General features: G+C 39.1%; 1 protein-coding gene across 19 annotated transcripts in view; it reads left to right on the plus strand.

Annotated features, from left to right (window-relative positions):
• The window catches only part of RBFOX2 (RNA binding fox-1 homolog 2), a 278,293-nt gene that overhangs the window by 164,926 nt on the left and 86,522 nt on the right, over nt 1-26,845 (plus strand). The window contains exon 1 of one of the 19 annotated variants that reach the window (XM_020883944.2): nt 3,019-3,239. The exons of 17 other annotated variants lie outside the window; for them this stretch is intronic. In XM_020883944.2, coding sequence (XP_020739603.1) covers nt 3,195-3,239 — 45 coding nt within the window. In that variant the 5' untranslated portion in view covers nt 3,019-3,194. Of the gene's footprint in view, nt 1-3,018; nt 3,240-13,565; nt 13,872-26,845 lie in introns of those variants that run through there. One more of the 19 variants, XM_020883946.2, reaches the window with a different exon arrangement.

The following is a 26,845-nucleotide window of genomic DNA, read 5'->3' on the forward strand; positions in this document are numbered from 1 at the left end:
ACTACAGGATTTTACTTTAACCACTATTCAACAGTATAATTTTTCTCACTTAAAAGTGTATCAGTCATATCTTTTCACCATGTCCGTATAGATATATCCACAAGAAGAACTTAAAGCTACAGAGATTGATGAGGCCCTCAATAACATATTTGGGGACACTTTCAGGTTGAAATTAGGTTAGTTGTTCCAGAGTTTCAGTTACAGTCTGTCATCTTAAATATAGTACAGTTTGGGAAAAATCCATATTCTGTGATTAATTCATCAGATATTGAACTGAGTTATTAACTCATGAAAGTTAAGTTTGTCAGTTATAGTTCATGGTTAACAATGCCCTCTTATGGTTTATGAGTGTCATCATTTTCCAGTCTTTATATCAAAGGAATCTTGATATCAGTCATATCAAGAAGGTGTAATAGTGATTAAGATGCTAGTTTACAAGTGTTTGTGTGGCCAGTACCACTGTACTGCTGGATATCAACTGAAGTGGAGGGAGTTGGGATGACAGAATGGACAGGAAGAAGGATTGGAGGATTATTTGATTTGGTTAGAAGGGGAATTTTAGTTTTTATTTGTAGTATTTATTTTTATTTATTTAAGCAATATTTTATACATTTATTTATTTGGCTGCACCGAGTCTTAGGTGCGGCACATGAAATCTTCATTCTTCAGTTGCAGTGCTCGGGATCGTCTGTCTTTAGGTGCAGCATGCGAATTCATTGTGACATGTGGAATCTAGTTCCCTGATCAGGGATCAAACCCAGGCCGCCTGCATTGGAGGATGGAGTCTTAGCTACTGAATGACCAGCGAAGACCCCAGGGAAAATTTAGTATAAGGTTTTATTACAGAAACATCCCTTTTGTTATTTCTTTGTTGTTGTTCAATTGCTAAGTTATGTCCGACTCTTTGCAACCCCGTGGACTGCAGCACACCAGGCTTCCCTGTCCTTCACTGTCTACTGGAGTTTGCTCAAACTCATATCCGTTGAGTCAATGATGTCATCTAACCATCTCATCCTCTGTTGTCCCCTTCTCCTGCCTTCAGTCTTTCCCAGCATCATGGTCTTTTCCAGTGAGTCAGCTCTGCCTCAGGTGGCTAAAGTATTGGAGCTTCAACTATAGTGTCAGTCTTTCCAATGATATTCAAGGTTGATTTCCTGTAGGATTGACTGGTTTGATTCCCTTGCATTCCACGGGATTCTTGGGACAAGTAGAATATATGTTACAGGCCAGGCTCAGACAATCTATGTTAAGAATTGATGAAGCAGGGTCTCATAGTTTTAGTGGTAAGAAAGTGACACTATGGAAGTATTCATTAAGAGCAGCATTTAAAAAATATGATTCCCTGAGTGAGAAATTGCTCACGATGTTTAATTTTGGAACTGTAGCATTGTTTTGCCTTTTGGTTTTACCTGTATATTCATCTATTCTCCCACAAGCTGCAAATTCCTCAACAACAAAACTGTGCCTATTCATTTCTCCATTGCTTAGCACAATACCTTGTGTATAATAGATCAGTAAATTTTTTAATTACACTGGATTGGTTTATTATTGTCCCTTATGTGTAATAAACATAGAATCAGTACCAGCAATGCAAAGATAATCTAGTACGTTGCAGTGGTCCATCTGATCTCCAAGAACTGAATTAATGTAAATGCTTAACCAAGAGATCTGTCTTAAATGTACTAAGGCCATTTTGACTCTTAAAAAGCAATTTCTCCTGAACAATACTAAAATAAATTGCAGTGACCATAAAAGGAGAAAAACTGCACTGGGGGTGGGGTGGACTTGGTAAGACTTAGACTCTTACAAATGCCTCACAGTTGCAGATAATCCTCATGGGTTAATCTTACTAAAACATGTTACAATATTACTCTCTCTGTCCAAGATTAGGGAGATCAGAGTCCCCGAAACTAATTTAGAATTATTTGTCATTTTGAACTTTTGAATGTTTGCCCCAACTAGGGGATTTCTTAGCAATGATAGTTCTAAGTGTGTCCCTCTTACTGAGCATTTATCTTTACTTTCTGCTCACTCTGTGTTCAATTTTCTAAGAACTGCTTAGCAGTTCCCTGGTTCTACAAGGGCCATTTAGGCTCTGAAAGCCAACTCTTTAACCTGCCCTACATTGTCAGACTGACCTGACACCTGTCTGTGTTTGTTACTGCTTCTAATATCTGTTATAGAAATATGTGTGCACATGTGTGTTTGTATATAATGGTAGGGTGGGTATAGCAGCTTCCTAAAAGGGGAAAAGCAACTGGCTTTTCTGAAAAGACCTTTCCACCCCCACCTTTCTGCAGGCGGCCGCACTTAATCCTTCCATGTTTGACTGGAACAGCTGAGAGAGTCTCTGGCATATCTGAAGGTCTCCAGTGGACTCATGTTGCCTCAGAGTCGGGGCCACCTTCCTCTTTTCTCCTGCTGATCCTGCCAGCTGTCGGAGCTTCTGCTGGAGCCCAGCAGAGGAGATGTTAAATGATACAAAAACATACAGTGTCGTGAAAGAGCTCCTTTCACTGCGTGTAGCCCTGTGACTTCATTTCTTTCCCATTTCTTTCCACAGCAGAAGGATTTTATACTGTTAATCCTAACACCTGTCTGTGCCGGAGACAGTGGGGGGGGGGTGTGTGTGTGTGTACGTGCATGCGCGTGTGCGCAGTCCCCGCCCAAGAAGAAGTAGGGAAATAATACGAGCCCCATTTGCTTTGCCACCTCCTGGATTGGGAGTGTTCCCTCTGACGTACTTAAAGCCTGGAATATATATATCACTTTGGATCCTGGATACCTTGTGCTTCCTACCGTTTTTTGTGCCACTTTAAGGAGCCTACGATCCCTTCCTTGGCTGTCACTCTCTACCTCTTGAGTTTCTGGAGAAGTTGTCAGTTTAAAACCAACAGTAACAGCAAACCTCTAGTGTAGTTTTCAGTCTATAGCTAGTAATTCCGTTGGAACTGTCTGCTTTTCCTTGAACATTTCTTTTGTGTAGTGTTGAGTCTTATTGAGGTGGAAGCCTGGGCTGAACCAAGCTCTTTCCTCGTCATCTGAGTCAACATACTTATCTGCGTAGGCTGGAAGTCAGCCAAGGATTTTTTGGTGTTTCCAGATTCATTTGGACAGGACACCCACATCAAACAAGGCAGAAGCTTAAATACTTTCTGTACTGTCTTTATCTGAAGATCTTTTTCCTCTTTGCTATGTATGGTGTATATTGTATGGATTATCAATATCCTGTTGTCCAGGTAAGTTGAGGGTTATAACTTGTTTTCTAGATAGTGCTTGATTGATATGAGAATTTTATGGTGGGATGAAATGCTTATAAGCTTCCTGTCTTCTGACCTGGTACCATTCAGAGCATAGATTTCCCAAAGCTATTTGCTAATTTGCTGTAACAGGAATTTTGATATTTATAGTATTGACGGCTGGGCAGGGGGGAGTGGTTGCTTTCAGAGTTCTGAAGCTTCAGAGATGTGTGTGTGTGTGTGTGTGTGTGTGTGTGTGTGTGTGTGGCGGAGGGGGGAGGGGTTATCCAGAGGAGGGTTACCCAACCCATGTGTATGTATGTATGTTTTAAACACTGGGCTTGGCATTATAGTTGTAACATAACTAAGCCACAGTATATATTATAGTAACTTCAGGCTCATTTTGAGTAGACGAGAGGCACAGATGGCAGCTTCCAACTTTTGCCGTAGTTGTCAGAGGTAATATACAGTAGAGGGCGCTCTCTCCACACTGAGCATTTAGATTATTCTGTGATATTATTGCCATTTTAGTTACTTACTTGTTGAAATCCAGAAGCATAAAAATTTAGGCCTTTATCAGCCATACTCTTGAATAACTATTTGCCTTTAAGTTAAGTTAGTAGCAATATAGTGAATGAAGTTGAAATGTTATGATTATGGATTCTGATTCAACCTATAGTATTAAACCTCCATATTCATGTTCAAATAACTTCATTTTTCTTGACTTCACTTTACTTGTGTATAAAATAAAGAGATTAAACTAGGTTATTTTTCATATGTCATGATTCTTTGAAATAGTGATTGTGCTGAAAATCTAGACTAGGAAAACAAAAATAGTCGATACAATTAATTCTGAGTTATCAATACTATTTGGTTTCTCAGTTTGGTTTGGTTTGTTTTCATGGCACTTAATTTTTTCTTTCAGACCTCTAGTAATTAGCTCCTAAGTTGTGGTTTCGACAGAAATGCTTAGGGTTAAGGGAAGTGACAAACCCCAGTATATCTTATTTTCTTTCAGACCTCTAGTAATTAGCTCCTAAGTTGTGGTTTCGACAGAAATGCTTAGGGTTAAGGGAAGTGACAAACCCCAGTATATCTTATTAGATAGGTTGGGCCTAAACGCTAAACCAAGCTATATTTAATTGGACCTATTGGATAAGCGCTCCAGTGTAAACTCACAGCTCTCTTTCAAGTTGTGAGCCACCAGTATGGACGTCATGTGGGAAGGGATATGGTTATGTTTCTTTAACTATATTGTAGTGCACTGGTCTATACCATATGTTTTGTATTAACTATATAATCTTCTATGATTTTGAGTTATTCAGATTGAGCAAGTATTTTTCATAATGAGGTTTTAAAGTGTTGATGTATCTCATTTATGTGTGAGCTATTTCTCTCCTGGCATAACACAATTGATGAGTCAGTGTAAAGTGTCATGAGACTAGATTAAAAGCAAAATTTCTTACAAGTAAATATTGATGTGCTTTTGAAGACAAACATCTATGAACAGTAAATTTCTGAGACCCAGCTAGTAAAGTAAGGGACTTGTAATAACTATAAGTAATGTAAAAAAAAACTGAAAAGGCAAAAATGTTTCCAAAGAAGATTGAAGTGTTGAAGATTTATGAGAAAAATAATTGTAATTTGTACATAAATTTTTCAATGTATAAAATTGGCCATTCCCCCCAAAAATAAAAGTGGTAGAGTGGATTAAAGGGTTGTTGTTTAGAAATTGTAACATATTTGATAGTCTTTGTGCTAAAATTGTATTCATTTATGATAAAATGAACTTGCCACCCCAAATCTTTTCAGTCATTAAGATTTAGTACTGATAAATGTGGTGCTCAGGATTTAAAACTGCACTTTCCCGACTTTGCTCCATTTATTAGGTCATTCTATCTGAAATTAAGATAGCTTAGAAATGCAGGTAATGGGATACTAAAATTTAAGAGTACACTCTCCACCACATTCGGGAAATTAATGTGATTGAAAAATGAACTTTATGTTGAAGGATCCCAAACTGTCTTACAGTCTTATTTCTTAATTCTGTTAGGGTAACAGGTTCTTCCAGTACATTTATAAATGTTGGTGCATTTATGATGGTTGGTTACTCTCCAAACTCTTATCTCCACTATAGTTATAAAATTTTCTTTTTAGCTTCTGTTACATTCTTGTACTTAATTAAATCAAAGCTCTTTGTTGCCTGCTGCTTATGGTTCTGTGCCAATGCTTTATGCAATTGGACATTATTGAGGAGGTGACTGAACAGTATTTTTAAAAAATCAAAAGTTTTGCACATTTTTTTTTAGATTAAATTTCTAGAATTGCTAATGTGAAGATAATGAAACAAAGTGAATTCTCAGTATCGGGCAATGAGGTATTTTAGGTACTTGACCTTTTATTGCTCCCATTGTTCATAAAATCATGCCTGTCTTAAGAGTGTGCAATTTAAATTAGTTATTTTATTAGTTATAATTTTTGCAGAACCAAATCTGGGCCAAATCAGTTTAAAATACAAGCAGAGTAAGTAGGTAGGGGGTTGCTAGACATGACTTAAAGGATAATAAGTATAGTCTCCCTACCTATAAAAAATCTATTTGAGGGAATTCCCTGGTGGTCCAGGGGCTTCCCCAGTGGCTCAGTGGTAAAGAATCTACCTACAGTGTAGGAGACGCAGGTTCAATTCCTGAATCAGGAAGATCCTCTGGAGGAGGAAATGGCAACCAACTCCAGTATTCTTACTGGGAAAATCCCATGGACAGAGAAGCTTGGCTGGCAACAGTTCCATAGGGTCGCCAAAAGTTGGATATGACTGAACAACTGAACCACACATGCATGCCTGGCAGTCCAGTGGTTAGAACTCCATTTCAGTGCCAAGAGCTTGGGTTCAATCCCTGATCCAGAAACTGAGATCCCTCAAGCCTCACAGCATGGCCAAATCAGAGGGAAATCTATTTGAGAAACTGTTTTTGAAATTAGTCTTTTGGATTGTACATTTACTGCCTCTGACTGAATGGTTAAAATATAACTTGTTAGGATGGCTACTATTAAAAAAAAAAAAGAAAAGAAAAACAGAAAATAGCAAGTGTTGGCAAGGATGTGGTAAGATTGGAACCCTTGTGCATTTGTTTGTAAGAATGTACAGCTACTGTGGAAAACTGTTTGATGGTTCCTAAAAAATTAAAAATAGAATTACCATATCTGTGGTTCTGCCTCTTTAGATTCAACTGACCACTGATTGTGCATATGTTCAGTAAAAAACAAATCCCCATATAGGTGAATTTACAATAGTTCAAACTCGTGTTCTGCAGAGCCCCACTGTATTTAATACCACTGAACTGTATAAATGACTAAAACGGTAAATTCATGTTATGTGATAACTGGTTGCAAGTTAGGGGTTCATCTTTTATCACAGTTTTTCCTGAGGCCACGGTACTTAACCTGCCAATCACCCATATTGGCAGTGATTGTCATTTTGAGGTGAATAAGGCAGTTGGAGGGAGAAGAAGCAGGGTCTTACATTTGGAGGTTGCGGCTGTGTATCATGGTTTGAGAGTTTAGGAGAGTAAAGTATAGCTTGAGGATATTAGGCCTCTGGAAAATCAAGAGACAGAAGTGACCTGTTTAATAAATATATTAGAGAATGTTAGAGAATGCTGGGGACTGTATAGAGTGCTGTAGAGTGAGCTAGACCAAAGACTGCCCACTTCCTTGTGGGCAGGTGAGCTTGATGTAGAGGGATATATACATACACTTTAATTTCTCATTTTAAATTAGTTGAGTACATACTATGGCCAGATACTGTGCCAGGCACAAGGACTTAGTACTGGGGAAAACCAGCAGAATCTCCAGTAATTTAGTAGTAGAGACGTGGCATATTTTATTATTGGAAAAACAGTACAGTTCAGTTTTCACAGATTAATCATGTATTTTCTTGTTAATCCAGTTATTAATAAATGTGTTTATGTCCCATCTCTTTTAGTATTTATCTAAGAACCATTTCCTTAATCTCTCAGAGAATACAGAGAATGTACACGTAATTTCAATTGTATATATGACTCAGTTGTCTAGAGTTTGGGATAATTTAAAGAGATTTAAAGAATATGTTATGCAATTCTAAGTTAATAGTTTATGAAGTTATGTTTTCTAGTTTCTCTGGCCTCACTTATGTCTCAGTGGGTACTGCTTGTGATCTTGTTCTAAAGGTTTGATTTTGGGGAGACAGGAAATAAATTGAGGATTATTTGGTTTTTATAAACATTTAAGGTCCAAAGCAGTTGATTTCAAATTTTCCCTTCATCTTTTGTTCTAGAGTGAGTTATATATAACTGAACACTGCCTAAGTCAGAGAAAATGAACTAGGATATAATATGATTATCTGTAATTTAGCATCATTTATATTAAAGGGAATGCTGGGGCAAGTGATATTAAAGTAGTATTGTCTTAGAGATGCTTCTGCCAAGGTATTTATATCTGTTAGGTGTAAATTGTTATTTACACTTAAGATTATGGGTGAGGGGGCTGTGCAGTGAAGTGCTTTTATACTAACAAGTTTTTATTGTCGCAGGAAATGCCATCCCTTTAATGTTGCTTTTCACCTGGGTGTTAGCAGCAGCCTGGGAAAGTATGCCTTCTGGTCAGGGACTCTCGGACCTGGTTTTAGAGCATTGCTGGTATGTGGGTGGGAGGTGGGGAGGTTGCGTCCTGTCTGTGTAAAATTGTGAGGAGCAAGATACCTGAAGTTGTGAGTTTTTTGTGTTTTTTTAAAATCACTGATTGTTGTTTTGTCTAGAATCTAAACTATTCTAATAAAGTCGAAAATAAGGCCTTTCTCCCATACTCTCATCTTGTACATCTTCCTTTCCCCTTCAAATTTCTAAAATACTAAAGTAAATTTATAAATTTAAAGATATTTCCAAGTACTCTTTGGGAAGAAAAGATTGCTTTTATAATATATTGATAACCACAGAGATGCTTTTTGTTCTTAGGTACCCTCTATGGATATATAAATGGCAAGAGGTAGAAATCAAAGCATTACATAGTTTGATTTCATCAAACATTCATTCATCTACTAGATATTTAGGTGCTGGGTGAGGAACTGAGTTAAAAGATTGTGAAACACAGTTCCTACCCTCAGATTACTCACAGTCTGGTCAAAGTTATACAGGAACAGTATGAACTGTGGCTCAGGTGCCAAGGCACAGGGATGAGCGGTCCCTAACCCACGTGTGGGTGCAGGTTAGGGCAGCAAAGGCTTTCTGGAGCAGGAGGTGCCTGAAATGAGAAACAGAAGAGAACAGGAGTTGTGGAGGAACTGACTGCATACAGTGAAGTGTGGTAGGAGCAGAGAGAGGTGGTGGGTGGGGAGAAGGAAAGCAGGGGCTCTGGACAGGTGGCTGAAGCCACGTTGTCTGTGTTAGGTGCCTCTGTAACTGGCAGGATTGTCCCGCTTGTCAGGCTGTGGGCAGTAGTTGAGGATTTTAACCAGGGAAGTGGCATGATGAGATTTGTGTTTAAAAGATCAAGCTCTGGCAGTGGTGAGAGGCCTACACAGGAAGAGGGGTAGACCAGAGGCAGAGAGCTAGTAGGAGGCTGAATGCAAAATAAGGTCAGAGCTGAATTTGTGGTGCCAGGGTGAAAAGAAAGGGCAGATTTCAGAGAAATCAAAAGGACTTGCATTTGGTTTGGTGTGTTGTCTGGTGAGAAGGAGGAGTCCTGGAAGGTCTCCAGACTTTCCATCAGATTTGGGTTTAAATCTGGGCACTTCACCTTGCCAGCTCGGGTGACTGGGCGAGATACTTAGCCTCACCTCGTCTTAGTTCCCTCCTCTCTGCAAAGGAGAATAAAACATCTTGTCCTGAGGATGAAGTGAGCTAAGAATATATGTAGTGGCCTGATAAGAAGCCACCACAGAGTAAGTTTTCAAGAAATGATACCTCTTACCGGATAGGAAGTTTAACCACATTTCACCAAGTTAGACATGGCAGAGTGAGTCCTAGAATCCAGGCTTCACACACACAGGGACGTGTATCTCCTTTGTCCATTATTGTGCACCCCCAGTGCCTGGCACATGATACACACTCAGATATTTGCTAAATGAATTAGTGATTCCATTTTGAGAATTTAATTTGGACTTTTAAAATAGAGAAATTTGTTGGATATCTAAATGGTAGTAACCATTGTTCAGCATTTGAATAATTTGATCTGGAGTTCAGGAGAGATGTCTGGAATGAACATAGCAATGTGGGGGGTCACCAAGGTCAGTGGGTAGTAGTTGAAGCAGTGGGGCGGTTACACCACCCAGAGCAAGCATGTTGGTCAACAGGAGGCCTTGGGAATTAAGGACCATTGCCTAACTTTCTTGGGTTGTGTACCTTTTTGAAAATCTGATGAATACCGTAAATCCTCTCTGCACAGAATTGCACATAAGAAAACAATTTCCACTGGGCACCTGTGTGAGGAACTATATACTCAGTACCTTGGTTAAGGACCTGTGGTATGTAGTTAAAGAGGTCTGAAGATGGCATGTCGAGCAATACCAACATTGAAGGTTGGCAATTAAAGCTGTGGTTTTTCCAATAGTCATGTACGTATGTGAGAGTTGGACCATAAATTGTGGTTCTGGAGAAGACTCTTGAGAGTCCCTTGGACAGCAAGGAAATCAAACCAGTCAATCCTAAAAGAAATCAACCCTGAATATTCGTTGGAAGGACTGATGCTGAAGCTCCAATACTTTGGCCACCTAATTAAAGCTGACTCATTGGAAAAGCCTCTGATGCTGGGAAAGACTGAGGACAGGAGGAGAAGGGGGCAACAAAGAATGAGATGGTTAGATGGCATTTCTGATTCAATGGACATGATCATGATGAGCAAACCCCGGGAGATGGTGAAGGATGGGGAAACCTAGCGTGCTGCAGTCCACCGCCTCCCAGTGTCAGACACTACTTAGTGACTGAACAACAACAGAGGAAGAAGAGTAAGATGGGGAAGCGAGTGAACAGGGAAAGAGGAGGATCAGGAAAGACTGGTCTCATTTGAAGCTGGGAATAAAAGTTTCCAAAAGGAGGGAGTGCCAGACGCCAAAGAAGAAGATATAACCTGTCCATTGAATTTGGCCATCCGAGGTCTTTCTTTGGTGACTTTGATAAGATCAATCTCCACTGAGTGTTACGGGGGGGAAGGAAGCTAGTGTTCCGGGGACTACATGAAGCCCCAAGGAAACAATGAAGACATTGAGACGACTAGAAGTTCATTTGTTTATTTACCAGATATTTATTGAGTACTTGCCATATGTCAGGCCCTGTGCTGGAAGCTGAGTGTTGATCCTTGAGGGTGGACATGCTCTCCTCCTTTAGCTGACATTGATTGTCTGTTTGCCTGCCTCCCTCCCCAAACCCCTTCCTCCTGCCCAGAAAATGCCCTGAAATGAGTTTCTTCTTGGTACACCACTGGGCACACTCAGCCACCAGGGGACTTCAGGCATTTTGCTGGGTCAGATCCAGGCTGTTCAGTTGCTCTTCTCTCTCTTGGGCACGAGGGAGCAGGTTGTCCTCTATAACTACAGCCTTTAAAGTCAGGGGTGCGCATCAGAATAGCCTTGAGTTTGTGCCGTGGTCACTAAAATCAGTGAGTTTAGGAAAATTATAATATTTTCAAGTTTATTATCTGCAACACAAAATACTGGTCCTAAGTGTGGAAAAGAGGCATGAATACCAGACCTAAGGAAACCTATATCCTAGGCTTTTTGCACATGGAAATCCCTCATTTTTATTAAAAAAAAAAAAAAGATCTCTTGGGCCTTGTTGTCTTTCCATACATATGGAGGTTTGCAGACTTTGAGACAGCTATGACTTCCATAAGAGTAGCGTGTGGGTGTGTGTGTGTCTGTGTGGTGCGGAATGGGGGACTCTGTCTTCCCGGTGCTCCAGGTTTTTGGCCCCTAGCACTGTCACGGGCCAGTGGATTCAGAGAATGGTATACAGTGATTCTCAGTTTATTTGTTATATTAGAACTGAAAGCATAAATAATTATCTTGTGAATATGATTTAGATTGTCCCCAAAGCACACTGCATTGCCCTTTTCCAGTGAACTCTTTTCTGCTTCCTCACTTAGTCTTTCCCTAATAGCTCAGTTGGTAAAGAATCCGTCTGCAATGCAGGAGGCCCTGGTTCGATTCCTGGGTCAGGAAGATCCACTGAAGAAGGGATAGGCTACCCTCTCCAGTATTCTGGCCTGGAGAATTCCATGGACTATAAAGTCCATGGACTCACAAAGAGTCGGACATGACTGAGCAGCGTTCACTTTCACTTTAATTTTTTTTGTCTGCTTTTTATCTCCAGATTGGCTTTTCAGTCACAGACTCAGAGAATGTAATATGTTCTATCTTCTAGATCATTTCTAAAAATGTTAAATAAGAACAAGTCCAGAACTGATCCATCCCTTTTCTCTTAATGTTGTTTTTCCTAATGTTAACAGATCCCATTCTTTTGTACGTATTTCTTTACACATATACTAAAAGTATTCAGTATCTGTAACATGCCCAGAATACTGCCTGGTGTGTTGTAGGTACTCAGTAAATAGCTATGACTGTACCAGGTTCTTCAGGTTGTTTGGCAGTTTCTGTGTTTTCCGAATTGTTAAAATGGTTACTAATTTGGATGGGAGCATAGGGTTGCAAAGAGTTGCACACGTCTGAGTGACTAACACTTTATGATGATGTTATATTGGCAGTCTGCCAACCAACATTATTATATGTACATTGTTTTTAAAGCCTGGTTATATATTTTGCCAAATAATCCTCATTGAGACAGAAAAAACTTAATGTATTCTCAGTGTGATTTGTGATTTTTAGTTTTGATTTTTTTATGCATTTATTTTAAAAATAGAAAGCTTAACTTTGGAATTAATCTCTTTGCCCTTCAAGTAATCTATTAGAGATTATAACATAAATATACCTTAACTTAAAATATATAATAAAAAACTTAATATAGGATCTTATTTATTAGAATACTAAAAAAATAGAAAATTGTTACTGTTATGAGACAAATATGAACTCCTCAAACATTCACATAGATTACTTTATTTGAATATTTAATAATAGGAAGATTATGACATTTATATTCAGAGGTAAAAGACTTTTCCAAGATCACTTATAAAAGGCAGAATTAGGACTCTGACCAGGGCTCTGAACTGAATCGCACCGCTGATGCTCTTTTTTCATTATGGCTTTTTACTGTGTGTGTGTGTTCAGTCTCTCAGTTGTGTGACTCCCACAGACTATAGTGCTCCAGGCTCCTCTGTCCATGGAATTTTCCTGGCAAGAGTACTGACATGGGTTGCCATTTCCTCCTCCAGGCGATCTTCCCCAACTCAGGGATGGAACCCGCATCTCCTGCATTGGCAGGCAGATTCTTTACCACTGAGCCACCTTGGAAACCCTTTAATCAAACCTGATTTTCTACTAAGAGAACTTACAAGAAACTCTTATATTAAATAAACATTCTCCCACACCTCCTGTATCTCTAGCACTGTATAGTAACAATAACTAGTAATAGCAATGACACAGTTGTCCAGTGTGTGTATAAGAAAGGTTTATGTTTTTCACTAGAAGCTGAGCTGCAGGAGGCTGAGGAACACAAAAGGTGAATTCTCAGTTAACCAGAATTTGTAATGAAGCTGGAGGCCTTGAACAGTCAAATTAGTATCCACCCTACGTTTCATAAGCCGTCATGTTTGTAGACACCTTTTTCAGAATCCCCAGGTTTTTCACAGTGGAAAAAATATGCACTTAAGTTACCTCCCTTCTCTGTTTTGGTCCTTTGAAGTCTTTAGGCTGATTTAGGACAAGCAGGTTCTTGCATATTTCCATTCCTTGAAAACCTTCCAGTCAACTGTCATTGAGCAGCTTTTCTCATCTTTTATTAAATCCACTGCATCTATAAACTATACATCTGTGGAAATGTTTTTTTAAAAAATAATTTCTGTCTTATTTCATATTATCAGGTATTCTTAGATGGAACATTTTAAATCTGTACTAACTATGGTAAGCTGCCCTGAATACTTCCCATGCTATATAATTAATGCCACCATCGCAGAATCTCACTCCTTAAAATATGCCTGCACATGGCGCCTGCCCTTGCCTCTCTCCCCCTCCTTCCCTCCTCTCCTCACGCGCACACGCACACACACAGACACACAGACACACACACGCGTGCGCAAAGCACACACTACACTGCCATTCTCCAGCAGGCCTGTTTCTGGAGTTGGGAGATGTCAGCCAGCCCGGAGGGGGTGGGGGGAGGAGGAAGAGGTGGGGCTCTACTCTGATTAATTACCTTAGGCATTCAGGGGTGGGGCTTCCTTCAGCCATCTGCCTGAGATATGGGAGGGAGCTGGAGAAAGAAGGAGGGGGAGAGACTGCCAGAGAGGAAGAGAAAAGAAAGGAAGAAACACTAGAAAGAAAAAGGAAGGAAAACGAGATAAAGGGAGAACAATCACCCGCCCTTAACAAGCTAGACTGGGGGGGAGGGGGGTGGAAAGAAAGCCGTGGAAGGTGTCCCCCCAGCGCAGCTGCTCTGAGCGTTCATCATCTGTTCCCTTTGGTTTATGGAGAAAAAGAAAATGGTAACTCAGGTAAGATTTGCGTTTGCTCCCTTCGCTTCTTTTCTTGTTTCCGAGGTCTAAAAAGAGCTATGTGGGTGGGGCAGAGTCACCGGAGTTTTAATTATTATTGTCTTTTTAGAAAGGGTCAGAATTATTGTTATCAGCTGGAAAGCTAGTCTGTGCCTGTTGTGGGTCCGTGAGAGAGAGAGAGAGAGAGAGAGTGTGTGTGTGTGTGTGTGTGTGTGTGTGTGTGCGTGCGTGTGTGTTGTGTGCGAATCCTTTATTCTCCCCCTCCCTTAGCTCCATAGCAGATTCCTGTTTCCTGTACTGTGCAGCTGTGGCTCTGGAAAGACCCTGTGGGGATTTGTCTACCTCTTTGTCTTGGTTCTGAGAAGAGGGAGGGAGAGAGAGACTGCAGAGGTAGGAAGAGATTCTTGTAGACAGCCAAAAAGAGGGGAGCGGGATTGACTTCCTTTTAAGAATAGCAGAAGAATCTGTGTTGTAGGGAAATCCGATTTCAGATTCACTTCGGTGTCTCCAAAGAGGCGATGGAATTGCAGTTTTGCTGCCTTTGCTCTAAAGGGCTTATTAAAAATGAAGGCTTGAAAAAATGTTTGATTTTCTTCTCTTTGTTACTGCATGGTTTGTTTTCCATGAGAACCGTAGAAGCATCCAGGTGCAGCACAGGCAGGTTAGAGCCCTCCCTGGCGGGAGAGCAGGTCTGAATGTATAAGTGACAGTCACGGGGGCATTAAAAGACATCTGAAGGAGAGGGAGTAGGAAATGGAAGACCTCCCTCCCTCCTTCCCTCCCTCTCTCTGCCTGTCTTTACTTGTGCCAGGCAATATCTGCATTTTAGCAAGTCATTCCTGACAAACAGAAAGGTGAATACTCTTCCCCAGTTTTACCTCGCGATGCTGTTTTTCCTTTTGGCATCCTTCCATATGATCTGTTTCCCCGTTTTTCTTTATGTATAGGTTGAGAGGAAATGATGAGGCTGTGATTTATCAATTAGAATTATTTGCATTGTTGCATTGTAGAATTTCATATCCTTTGGTCTCAGACCTAGGATGCGTTTCACTCCAGGTTTTATGCTCTGTAGGGAAATTTCATCACTGGACAGTGCTTTCCTTTTAAGGAGATTGCCCCCCTTTTTTGTATTCTCTTGTCTCTTTTCCTCTCTAAGTCACCACCGGAGGGCGAGAGAGTCAGCTGGCTATCTGGATAGAGGCATGATTTTAGGAGCTGGAGCCCTGTTCCGTTAAATGTTATATAATGCCCCGCAGTGCTGTTGGGAAGGAGGTAAAGCTTTAGGGAGGTTTTCCAACGTGACCTGGAGGAAAGGGAAGTTTCAAAGAATATGTCTCTGCAAAATAATTTTTCAACAGATTTAAGTTTGGAGATTATTAAGAGACCCCTCCCTCCTCTGGAAAGGGGAGAAACCCTTGAAATACTTTCTGTTGCACTTCTTATCCCTTTGTCATGAGCCTGATTAACTCTTTTGAAATATGCTTAAATTAAAAAAAAAGAGAGAACCTGTTTCTGGTTTCTCTCTGTTGCTTGCTAGATGATACTTCTTAACCTTGGAGCCCTCATTCAGTTTTCATTAACTGACCATCTATACCAGCTCTCTTTTTTCTCAGCTATTACTGCAGCCTTTTCAACTACTTGACTTTTCATTGTATATATACTTTTTTATGTAAATATGACTTTTGTTATATATATTTTTAAGTCAGTGGAAGAGTTACCTAAACTAGGACTTCTTACAATCAGAGGTTTTCTGTGATCTCTTGGAGCCTGTCCCCTTCATTTCTAGAGGAGCTGAGTAAGCATGTGCAAGCCCCAGTTAGAATGTACAAGCGTTCGCACACTTAATAACCTGGTCCTAATAATCAGTATTTAAGGAAACTATAATTTTAGGAATGAAGCAGAAGAGATAAGTAGAAACTGGAAAGAAGGAGTTTGGGGTGGTTAAGAATTCTAATAGATGAGTGAAACTCATTAATGATTTTCTCATTGTGTGTGAATGCTGAAGGGAAAGCAGGAGCTCAGTTTTTCCCATTCTGAATGTATACAAATAGAAAATACAAGAATGTCACACTTATGAAGTTTTGGTATTCCAATGTGTTTGTTTTTTGTATACACTTTCTATGTTAATGTAACATATATAGTTGTTAATAATCTAGGGAAAAAATGAAGCAAGTAGCCAAACAGGCCAAGTCTTTATTTGTTCTCTGGGGGTTTTGGGGGGAGGGTGAAGGGCTAGTTTTTGGTTTTTTGAGCCAGACATAGGATCTCAATATTTGATAATGATCTGTCATGTAAAGCTTTCTGAGTAGAAAATGTCTGCATTGTTTATGGTTCAAGTTATCAAACAGTTCATTGTGGTATTTGATATCTCAGCAAGTATGTTAGGAAAGGCATTTAGGTATGTTTTCACCATTTTGTCACCTAGGTTCTTTACATGTTTGATCTTAACATGTCTGTATCCCATTTCCATCCGTCGCTTGGTGGAAGAAGGTGAAGGGCCTTCAGTGGATGACATTTTCATCACATGTTTAGATCTGTGTCAGCAGCTGCATGGTGTGCACTCGTTGTTATATATGCTCTGGTTTCATAAGGCCTGTTTTTGACTTATAATGCTCGGTTATTTGCAATAAGTTATCAAAGTTTGCTTTAAAAAGAAAAAAAGCGGATGGCCATTTAATTATGGAATTCTAGTATAGTAGACACACATGCTCATGTGATTTTTTAAAAAATAACTTTAGGTTTCCTTGTCATTCCTGTGTATGTTGTAGGAGTATTTCACTGAGTTGCTCTCTTCTTTCAGAGCCTATGAACCAAAATATTGCATCTCCTCTTGTCTGTGAAAATAACAGTGTGGAATAAAAGGAAGGAGAAGAGAAATCATCCTTGTAATACATGTCAAATTAGGCAAAGTTGTAAATGGCCTCAACTCCAATTAATAAGAAAAGGTTATACTATTTGCTATCAAAAGGGAAAGTATACTAGACAGAGAGGAAGATTTTACAGTGAAAGAAAATTTTTGTTCTCTTCTCTAGAGTAAGACTGCCAGTTTCTGTGGAACACAAAGCCCTCCCTTTCTTGGACAGCTCAGTGCTTTGCTGGCATTTTCTTCAAAATCTGTTTTCCATCAGGACCAAGAGGAGGGAAGGTGTTAAGAATAAGGGAGGTTGGAAAGGGAGTTGCTGTTCCTTTAAATAGTGCAGTGAGCCCCTGAGGCAGCAGGCTGCTAGGAGTGTATTCTTTTGTAATGAATCACCACTTCCATTGTCTGCCATCTCCCCTCTGTGTAGCTAGATGGCCTAAGTCTTCACCTGAGCTGTGGCTTAGTCCCCGGTTCTGTTCCAGGGTGGCTGGGAGGAGAGAGGAGGGAGGGTGTTCTCTGCTTTAGTTAAAGGCAGGTAAGGGGGCAGGTATATGTTGCTTTGTTTCATTTTCTCCTACCTTATCTGGATTTTTTTGTTTGTTTAGTTTTGGGTTTTTTTTAATGGGTTGGAGTAGGGAATCTGTCCTCTGATTTTGCTCAGCATGCCCCGTATTCTGTGTGTTTTGACTGTCCTCAGTGATTATTTAGTCTCCATTTTGTGGCACCGCTTTCAAGTGATCCCATTGGGTTGCCCGCCAGGTCCACCGGAGCCCATCACACCCTTCATCCACAGAGCTTCAGTCCACACTGTTGGTCTTGGCACACTTCCACTTGCTGTGGGCTGCGTAGGACTCTGGGAAGTTGGGGGGTAGGTGGAGATTGTGGGTTTGAGACTAATTTATGTTCCTTTACAATGAACCCAAAAAAAGCCTCACTTTTTCCAGAGCTTTGGTTTCTTTCAGAATTCTTCTACGTTGCTACATATCTTCACTTATAACCATTTCCTTGCCATGGCCAAGTCTGGCTCTTGAAAAACACTGCTATTCTAAAAATTAGTCAGCTCCCCTGAAAAGATACCTAGAATTCCATAAAAGATACCCAGAATCCCATAAATCTGAGCAATTTTGACATATCAAATGGTTTTTCTTCTTGGTCACCTCCCATCCCCCAAAACACACACCTTTTTTTGACCCTTTCGCTAAATTTTTTCTCTTTATCCTTCTGCTTAGTTTTGCACCTGAGACTAGGAAAGCTTAGTGTTTGACAGTCTGCTGTTCAAGTTTGTCTTGCTGTGGAGGACACCTCCCTGTTGAAAAGGAGATGCCACTCCTCATCCTGGTCAGTGGCTCAGCTCAAAGTCTTGGTTTTGTTCCTCCATTGTTCTGATCTCTCCCTGAAAATCTTCAGACTCACTTCCAAAAGATCACCTGCCATGTGGAAATAGTCTCATTTCTCTTCAGACTTTTGGTTCATGGAGTGCTCACATTTTAATTTCTCTTCATGTCATTCTTACCTTGGTTTGTTTCTTGGTCATCTCTGTGTGTTGTCGTGGTGATGATACAGCCCTCCAGCCCTCCTTTTGGTGTATAGTTCCTCTCTGGAATCTTATGTTGATATCTCAAGCATTCCCTTCTGGAATCATAACTTCTCAGTCTTTTTTTATTTTTTTCCAACATTCCAAAACTGCTGTCAAATCTTTCTCAAACATTTCTAAACAGTACTTCATATGTGAAATCTAACAAGCACAAATGGAATGCTCTCCTGCAGTAAATGCTTTGTTGTTTTGAACGTAGCAGTTTCATTATTGGATTTGGATGCTTGACTTTCAAGCAGTCAGGAATACTTCAGTCTGCTGTCTTGAGGTATTGTTTCCATTTCCCAAAAACGCAAAATGTCCCTCCTAGCTCAGTTGGTAAAAAATCTGCCTGCAATGCAGGAGCCCCGGGTTCGATTCCTGGATCAGGAAGATCCCCTGGAGAAGGAAATGGCAACCCACTCCAGTATTCTTGCCTGGAGAATCTCAGAGACAGAGGAGCCTGGCAGGCTACAGTCCATGGGGTTGCACAAGTTAGACACGACTTAGCAACTAAACCACCATTAGTAGTAGAATGATTATATTCAGAAAGCCTTGGAGCCAAATAATTCATTAGAGGTCATTGGCAGAGTGAGTCATTTGAAGTACACGTTGGATTTTGTCACTCCTGTGCTTTAAACCTTGTTTCCCTTCGGACACCGAATAAAATCCAGTGTCCTCACTCTGATCTCTTAAGGCCTTGAGTGATCGGGAACCTGGCTGTCTCTCTCCAGCCTTATCTCCTGCTGCCCTTTGACACTGACATCTTTGCTATTCCTTTTAACATGTCTTGCCTCCTCCTGCTCAGAACCTTTCCTTCTGTTTTTCTCTTCAGTCATAGAATTGCTCATCTTCAAGTTTTCTCAAGAGCTCTCCTTTGACTTCCCTAACTCAACTCAAATTCCCCAATCTCTCCCTAGCCCCTTAACCTGTTTTCTTTTATCACTGATATTTTTGTTTGTCATTACTTATTATTTGCTTGTTTATCATCAGTGCTACCCCACCCCTCCAAAGAAGGTAAGGTCTTTGAAGCAGGGACCCTGTCAGAAGTCTGTTGTGTCTAGAACTGTGCCTGTCATATAGTTAAAAAAAAAAAAAAAGAATAATCAGCTAATCTTTATATATGATGTATTACTGTCAAGTACTGTGTTAAGTACTTTACCTACATTAACTCATTTTTAAAAAATATTTATTTATTTGGCTGCACTGGGTCTTAGTTGCAACATGCGGGATCTTCGGTCTTTGTTGTGGCATGCAGGATCTTTAGTTGTGGCCTGGGAACTCAGTTGAGGCATGTGGGTGGGATCTAGTTCCCTGTCCAGGGATTGAACCCAGGCCACCTGCTTTGGAAGCATGGAGTTTTAGCCACTGGACCACCAGGGAAGTCCCTACATGCGATCGTTGAATCCTCTCATCAACCCTGTAATTATCCCTCATAGGACAAAAGAAGAAACTGAGGAATACCATGATTAGGTAATTTGCCCCAGTTTATAAGCTACTAAGAGATACTGTGGGGATTCATATCCACAGACTGGCTTAGGAATCTGTACTCTTAACCACTGTGCTCTAATGCCCCTTTTAAGTATTACATATTCATATAATACTTCTTGACTGTGGAAATGAATGAATTTAGGTGAGGCTCTCTTATTTACTTCTGAAATTTCCATCTCTTTACATGTTCAAGACTTTGACAGAATACTTGCAATAACAAAGAATTCCTAAATGAATTTATTTTTCTGATATTATGTAATAGTAGGTTGGGCTTCCCCAGTGGCTCAGAAGTAAAGAATCCACCTGCAAGGCAGGAGATGCAGGTTCGATCCCTGGGTCGGGAAGATCCCCTGGAAGAGGGTGTGGCTGAACCCACTCCAGTATTCTTGCCTGAAAAAATCCCATGAACAGAGGAGTCTGGCGGGCTATAGTCCATAGGGTCACAAAGAGTTGGACACAACTGAAGCGACTGAGCACACACGCAATAACATTATAGTGTATGTATTATTCATTAGGCACTATCATCAGTGTCTTATATAATTCCTTTCAGCAGCCTCATAAGTACTATTATGTCCATATTGTAGAAATTAGGAAACAGGAATACAAAGAAGTTAAGTTGGCAGCTCCAGGATTTAAACCAAAGAGTTCGGCTTCAGCTTCCCTGTTCTTGACCACCACTAATAATTACTGTTATTGAAATAACCTTTTGTTTTTGCATACCTACTTTGTACCAGTTTTATATACAGATCCCGTGGACAGAGGAGCCTGGTGAGCTATGGCCCATAGGGTCATGAAGAGTTGGACACGAGCAAAGAGACTTAGCATACCTGCACACATGCACATTTACATATATAAAATTGTTTTACTGATATCATATATCACTTGCCAATGTCTTTTTCAGGTAGGTGGTGTTTTTCCCATTTTTTTCCTATGCATTAAACTAAGATTCAAGAGGTCAAGCAACTTGGTAGTTAGTTCTGGGAATGGATACAAATAGGTTTCAGATTTGAAAGCGAAATTGCTCAGTCGTGCCCTTTGCGACCCCGTGGAACTGTGGCCCACCAGGCTCCTCAATCCATGGAATTTTCCAGGCAAGAATATTGGAGTAGGTTGCCATTTCCTTCTCCAGGGGATCTTCCCAACCCAAGGATCAAACCCGGGCCTCGCGCATTGCAGGCAGATGCTTTACCATCTGAACCACCAGGGAGAGATGCCTTTAATTCCAAATGTACATATTCTGCCATTATATTACAAACCTCACAGATAAATCGCTCCATTGTTGGCCGTTACAGAGTTGAAATACTTTCCTCATTATTGACTTCTCATTTCCTCATGGTGAGCTTAAGTCTGTCTCCATTCTTGTCTTCTCCTTCTTCCTAATTCTGTCATCCAGACTCACACAGAGGGGTTTCATCTCTCTTCTTCATGAAACCCAGGTATTTGAAAATAACTGCTACATGTTCCCTTTGGTCTTCTGTTTTCTGTGCTCATCTTACCTGCCTCCTTGAATTACTCCTCACAGATATGAAACCTTATGGTTTCTAGAGTCTTTATTGTTCTAGTCTAATTATGACAATTTATATGAATGGTTTATCATATATATATAATTACTAAGTAGTTATGAGTATTATTAAGTAGCATATCTTTGTTACAGGTTTTGACAGCATGTTATTTTTTGTTATTTTTTGACAGCATGTTGAGTTTACTGTTTTCAAAGCCTATTGACCATGTAATGTTGTCAGCAATTCACAACTTCAAAAATAAGGACTTATTACCCTCACCTCTTAAGTAGAATATTTGTTTTCTTCTCCATTTTGATGTACACTGTCAGCTGACTGGTGAGAATCTACCTGCCTTCTGACTCCCAGATCTGTCCAGATCCCTCACAGGTGACTAACACTGAAATTTTCACTGTTTAAACTTGTGTTTTTGTTTTTTTAATTCTGTTTTGAAGATGCCAGTTGGATCAACAAATGACATATTAAAAATCAGCAAAAATAAATTTGATCACCCTCCTTGAGATGTTGAAATTGTATCAAAAAAGTGTTGAAGAGCCAAAATTGGGAATTATAGAGTCTTTTAAATCGATAGCAACAGTAAATCATGATGTTCTATTTGTATTGAGAATAGAACACCCAAAAAAAGAAATTAAACCCTGGGAAATTATTCTGATTTAATAATACTTATTATAAATCAAATACTTTAGAAATAATCTTAGATTATCATATTTTGATACATTATTTTTTCCATCATTCCTCTTGAATTTTTTCAAAGGCTATCTATCAATTTCAGAATATTAGAATAACATTTATTTAATTAATGACCCAGGAAATAAGTACAGCTCGACTGCTATTAACAGAAGGAAATACAGTGTTAAAATTTTTAACTTGAAATCATATAACTAGAGATATTTAATTCATTTAGAATTGCAGGATAAAGTTCCACAATCAAAATTTGATATTTCATATGTAAAGGAATACTTAAGAAAAAAATACAGAAATGGAAATCAGTAATTACTTCTTGAAATTAAAAAATAATATTCTTATATCCACAAATAATATAATTAGTCTTTTATCTAATATTATGAGGTTTCTTATAAGAACTTCTTAACAGATAAGCTGAGATTTAATTGAAGGAGATGGGATTTTGAAAGACTCAGAGCAGAAATCCATAAACTTCTTCCATTAATGACTAGATAGATAGTAAATTTTTCTGGCTCTTCAAGCCATGCCATTTCTGGTACAGCTATTTAGTTCTACTGTTGTGACATGAGAGTGGTCATCCAGGACTGGTAAGTGAATGGGCGTGGCTATGTTCTTGTTAAACTTTATTTATAAACACTTCTGAAATTTTAGTGTCATATTATTTCCATGTGCCACAAAATAGTCTTCTTTTGAATTTTTTAACTATTTGAAAATGTAAAAACTACACTTAGCTTTCAGATTGTCCAAAGCAGGTGATGGACCAGCTTTGGATGAAAGCCATAGCTTGCCAACCCCTGACTTGGAGAGACGCAGTTCACCCTGATATTTAGTAGAGGGGAAGCTTTCCCATCTAACTTGATGATGGGGACATGGTTTCTAGTAGCTTTGACAGGTAACAGATTTGCTTCTCTCATTTTTTCTCCTAGAAATCTTGACGATTCTTTTCCTTTCCTCACTTGCTTTCTCCCTCCACTCTACTGAACCACTTGCAATTCCCCAAGTAGGTCATATTTTGTACCTTCCTGCTTTTCATATAATTCTTCATGTTAATATATTATTATTCATATGTTATTACTTTCTCCCACATGATGTATTTCTTGCCTTAACGATTCAGCTTAGGTGTCACCCACTTCAGAAAACTTACCCTGTCTCATAGAGTTGTCCCTTTTTGTGCTTCCTTGGCATTGTGTCTATATTGTTCTCTTAGTCCATAGTATGTGTTACTCTAATTGTGAATACATTTGTCTGTTTTTTTCCATCAGACTGTAGCTTCTTTTAGGATTGGGACTGTATCACCTGTGTTTGTCATATCTAGTTCAATTTAATACTTCTTGATTGAATTAATGAATTTTAACTTGTTACTTCATGACAAGTTCAAACCAGAAGAGTTAAAGGCACTTATATTCTTGTGTTTATTACTTAAATCAGTTAATACTTAAAATATAATGTCATCTTGTAAATGGATGCTTTATTTGGTAAGAAGAAAGGAGGACTTTTGGCACAGACAGCTGTTTGGGGAACACACAAATCCCTTGTAAATCTTCCAGTGGAAGGCTGCCTATATCCAGAAGGTAGAATGTGGGTAAATGGCATAGGAGCTCTGGCTTGAGAGGTCAGCAAAGAGGAAAGAAAAGAGTATGACTCCAATAAGTGTAGAAAAGCAAAGAATGTGAAAAGGTGCCAGTGAAATTTTAGGGACTGATAACTCGTAATAAGTATACCAAATGTGGTATATTGACTGCAAGCTGTCTCTTTCTCCCTTTTCTTTCCACTCAAGATGACCAGGTGTAGATTCTTTTAAAAAGTTTAGGGAAGGAGTGGAGGGGGAAGATGGTGGTGGTGGGCAGGGAAAGGATAAATTAGTAATTTGGGATTAACAGATCACACTACTACATATAAAATAGATAAACAACAGGACCTACTGTATAGCACAGGAAACTATATTCAATATCTTGTAATAATCTATAGTGGAAAAGAATCTGAAAAAGAATCTACATGAAACTGAATCTCTTTGCTGTACACCTGAAGCTAACACCACATTGTAAATCAGCTATTCTTCGATTTTGAAAAAAGCCATCATCACCAGTATATATTAGACCATAACCATTCCATGCTATTTTCAAGGCTTGCTGTTCATTGCTCTTAGTCTTTTCTACTCTCTGTGTATTTCCTTTGGGTGGTTTCTGTTGTTGGTTTCTGTTGTATTTGGTGTACTGATCTTTTCTTCTGCAATGTCTAATTTGTCATTATTAGTCCAATAGAATTTTTTTAAGCTCAGATAATATAGTTTTCATCTTTAGAATTTTGATGCAGATCTTTTTGTATCTCCCATGTCTCTTAACATGCTCAATTTTCTTTAACATACAATTTTTTTGAACATGTGGAATACAGATGTTTTAATGTCATCTGTTAATTCTAACATCTATATTCATTCTGGATCAGTTGCAATTGGTTGATCTTTTTTATCATTATGGGTTATATTTTTCTGCTTCTTTGAATGCATGGTAATTTTTGAATGGATACCAGACATTGTGAATTTTACCTTGTTAGATGTTAGCTGGGTTGTTTTGGGTTTTGTTTTGTTTTTTTTTTCTGCTTATAAATATTCTTGAGCTTTGTCTACAACACAGCTGACTTTCTTAGAAATGGTTTAATCCTTTCAGGACTTATTTTTAAGTTTTGTTAGATAGGACCAGAGCTGTGTTTATTAGTCTACCTCACCTTTGAGGCAAGACTCTTCTTAGTACTGTAACTTTTTAAATTATCAGATTTTCCACTCTCATTTTGGAGAACAGGCTCTATTTCTGACACTGTGTGAGCTCTTAGCACTGTTTCCTTCAATTCTTTGAGTAGTTTCTCACATATTCTATCATTTAACTGAGCTCTTGAGGGGAACCTGTGTGGGTCTTCAGAATTCTCTCTGTGCCGTTCTCTCTGCTGCAGTGCTCTCCCCTGTGACCTCTAGCTGTCTTGACTTCCCTGGACTTGAAGCTTTATCTCCTCATCTCGTGGAGACCACTGCCTGGCTTCCCTTTTTGTGCCACAGCGTGAGAACTTTCTCCAGGCTTCATGTACTTTTTCTGTTTTTGGTTGTTTGAGGTGGCAAGATAAATCTTGTCCTCGTTACTCCCTCCTAATTGAAAGCAGAAATGAGAATACTTACTTAAAAAAAATTACATGATATTTCATTTAATGTATTCCAAATTTATGAATGAAAAATCAGCTGAACAGTAATTTCAAGCAGTGTTGGAGAAGAATGCATATGATGCAAAAGAATAATTAAAATACCAAGGTAGAATATGGTAAATTACATGGCTATGATGTCCATAAAGTACCTTTAGAAGTTCAGATGAGAAAAGAATTAGTTGGGGAGTTTGGCAGAAAGGGAAGGAGAGGAGGCTATGGCATATTGTGTGTGTATGTTAGTAAGATATTAGGTGGATCTAGAAGCAAATTTTTTTGAGTATTAAGTGAGTGAGACTCAGTGGTGGAATAATTTCAGAGAGAGTCTAGGACTGATCTAATCACAGGTAAAAAATAGTTTTTTAAGAATACATAGATAAGATCACAGGAAGAATAGAGTTTCTGTGTTTTTGTAGTTGAGTGTGATTTGTGGTCTGTTGTGGAAAAGGAGAGAGATGCCTTTGTCCTGTGATTCCCTGTCATTGCAGTCCTAGCAGAAGAGGAAGGGAGAACTGTCAGAGAACCATCTGCTTCCTTCAGCAGTGGAGAAGGCATGGCGCTGTGGACAGTGAGAATGATGAGCGTTGGTCTGAGATTTATGGATCTTTAGAAATCCTTTAGTAAGCAACCTTTAGGCTTTCAGCCATTGCTATTTAAATGGTTTTCAGGTTATCTAGACTTTTAAGTGGGGTGGGGGCGCTGTTGAACTAAACATGTACCTGCTAGAAAAAGTGAGTGGTGTGGCTCTGGATGGAGCTTTCTTGAGTTTTAATGGTTGCCTGTCACTTACTAGTGCAGTAACTGTGAACAGAAATTCAGCCAAATATAGCTGTAACATTTTCTCTCTTGAGGAACCAGGAGACATTTTGGAAAAACTGGGAATGTATGTGTTGTGTTTGGGTTCATTTCACTTAGCCTATATTTTATATAAAGCTTTTAGTAAAAAGAATATGAACCAAACACCACTACCCTCCAACATTGGTAGTGATATTGCTGTTGTGTGAAAAAGAACTTGAAGAACTTTAAAGTTATAACTCAGCTCTTAGGTTTATATTGTGAACTGTATATATTCTTTACCCCTTTTTTCTTCTTCCTTCACAATAGGTAGTTATTATTTCTACTACTTTTTTTTTTTTTAGCCAAAAGCAAATAATTTTGTATTCATGCTCTCAGTTAATTCTTGTAGATACCTCACTGGGTAACTATCTTCATTTTACAAATAAAAATATTGAGGAATTGAGAAGTTAAGTGACTTGTCCACAGTTATACAACTATACATGGCAAAGCCTGGGTTTGAATCCACATTTAGCTTATTCCAGCGTTTGTGCTATTTCTATCCTTTTTTTTTTTAAATGATAGCCATTACCTTAAATATCATATGAAGGATACAGACCTTAATATTTATTTAACTTTTTCTTTAACATAAGAAAAATCTCTGTAACTTACCTTTAGCCAGAACCTTGAGAAATGTCTGTTAATTTTCTTAGAGCCTTAGGTTCCTCTGGGCTAAGTACAGAATTGATCAATTTAACTATTTTCTACATAACTTTCATTTCCTGAAATTTTATCTCAGCTCTTACAGTTTGATAGTTTAGTGTTTCACATGGGAGCATTTGTACAGGGTAAGAGAGAGATCAAAGCACTGGCTCTTTTGAGCAGCTCT

Source organism: Odocoileus virginianus, chromosome 23 (genome assembly GCF_023699985.2).
Source record: "Odocoileus virginianus isolate 20LAN1187 ecotype Illinois chromosome 23, Ovbor_1.2, whole genome shotgun sequence".
NCBI classification, from domain to species: domain Eukaryota; kingdom Metazoa; phylum Chordata; class Mammalia; order Artiodactyla; family Cervidae; genus Odocoileus; species Odocoileus virginianus.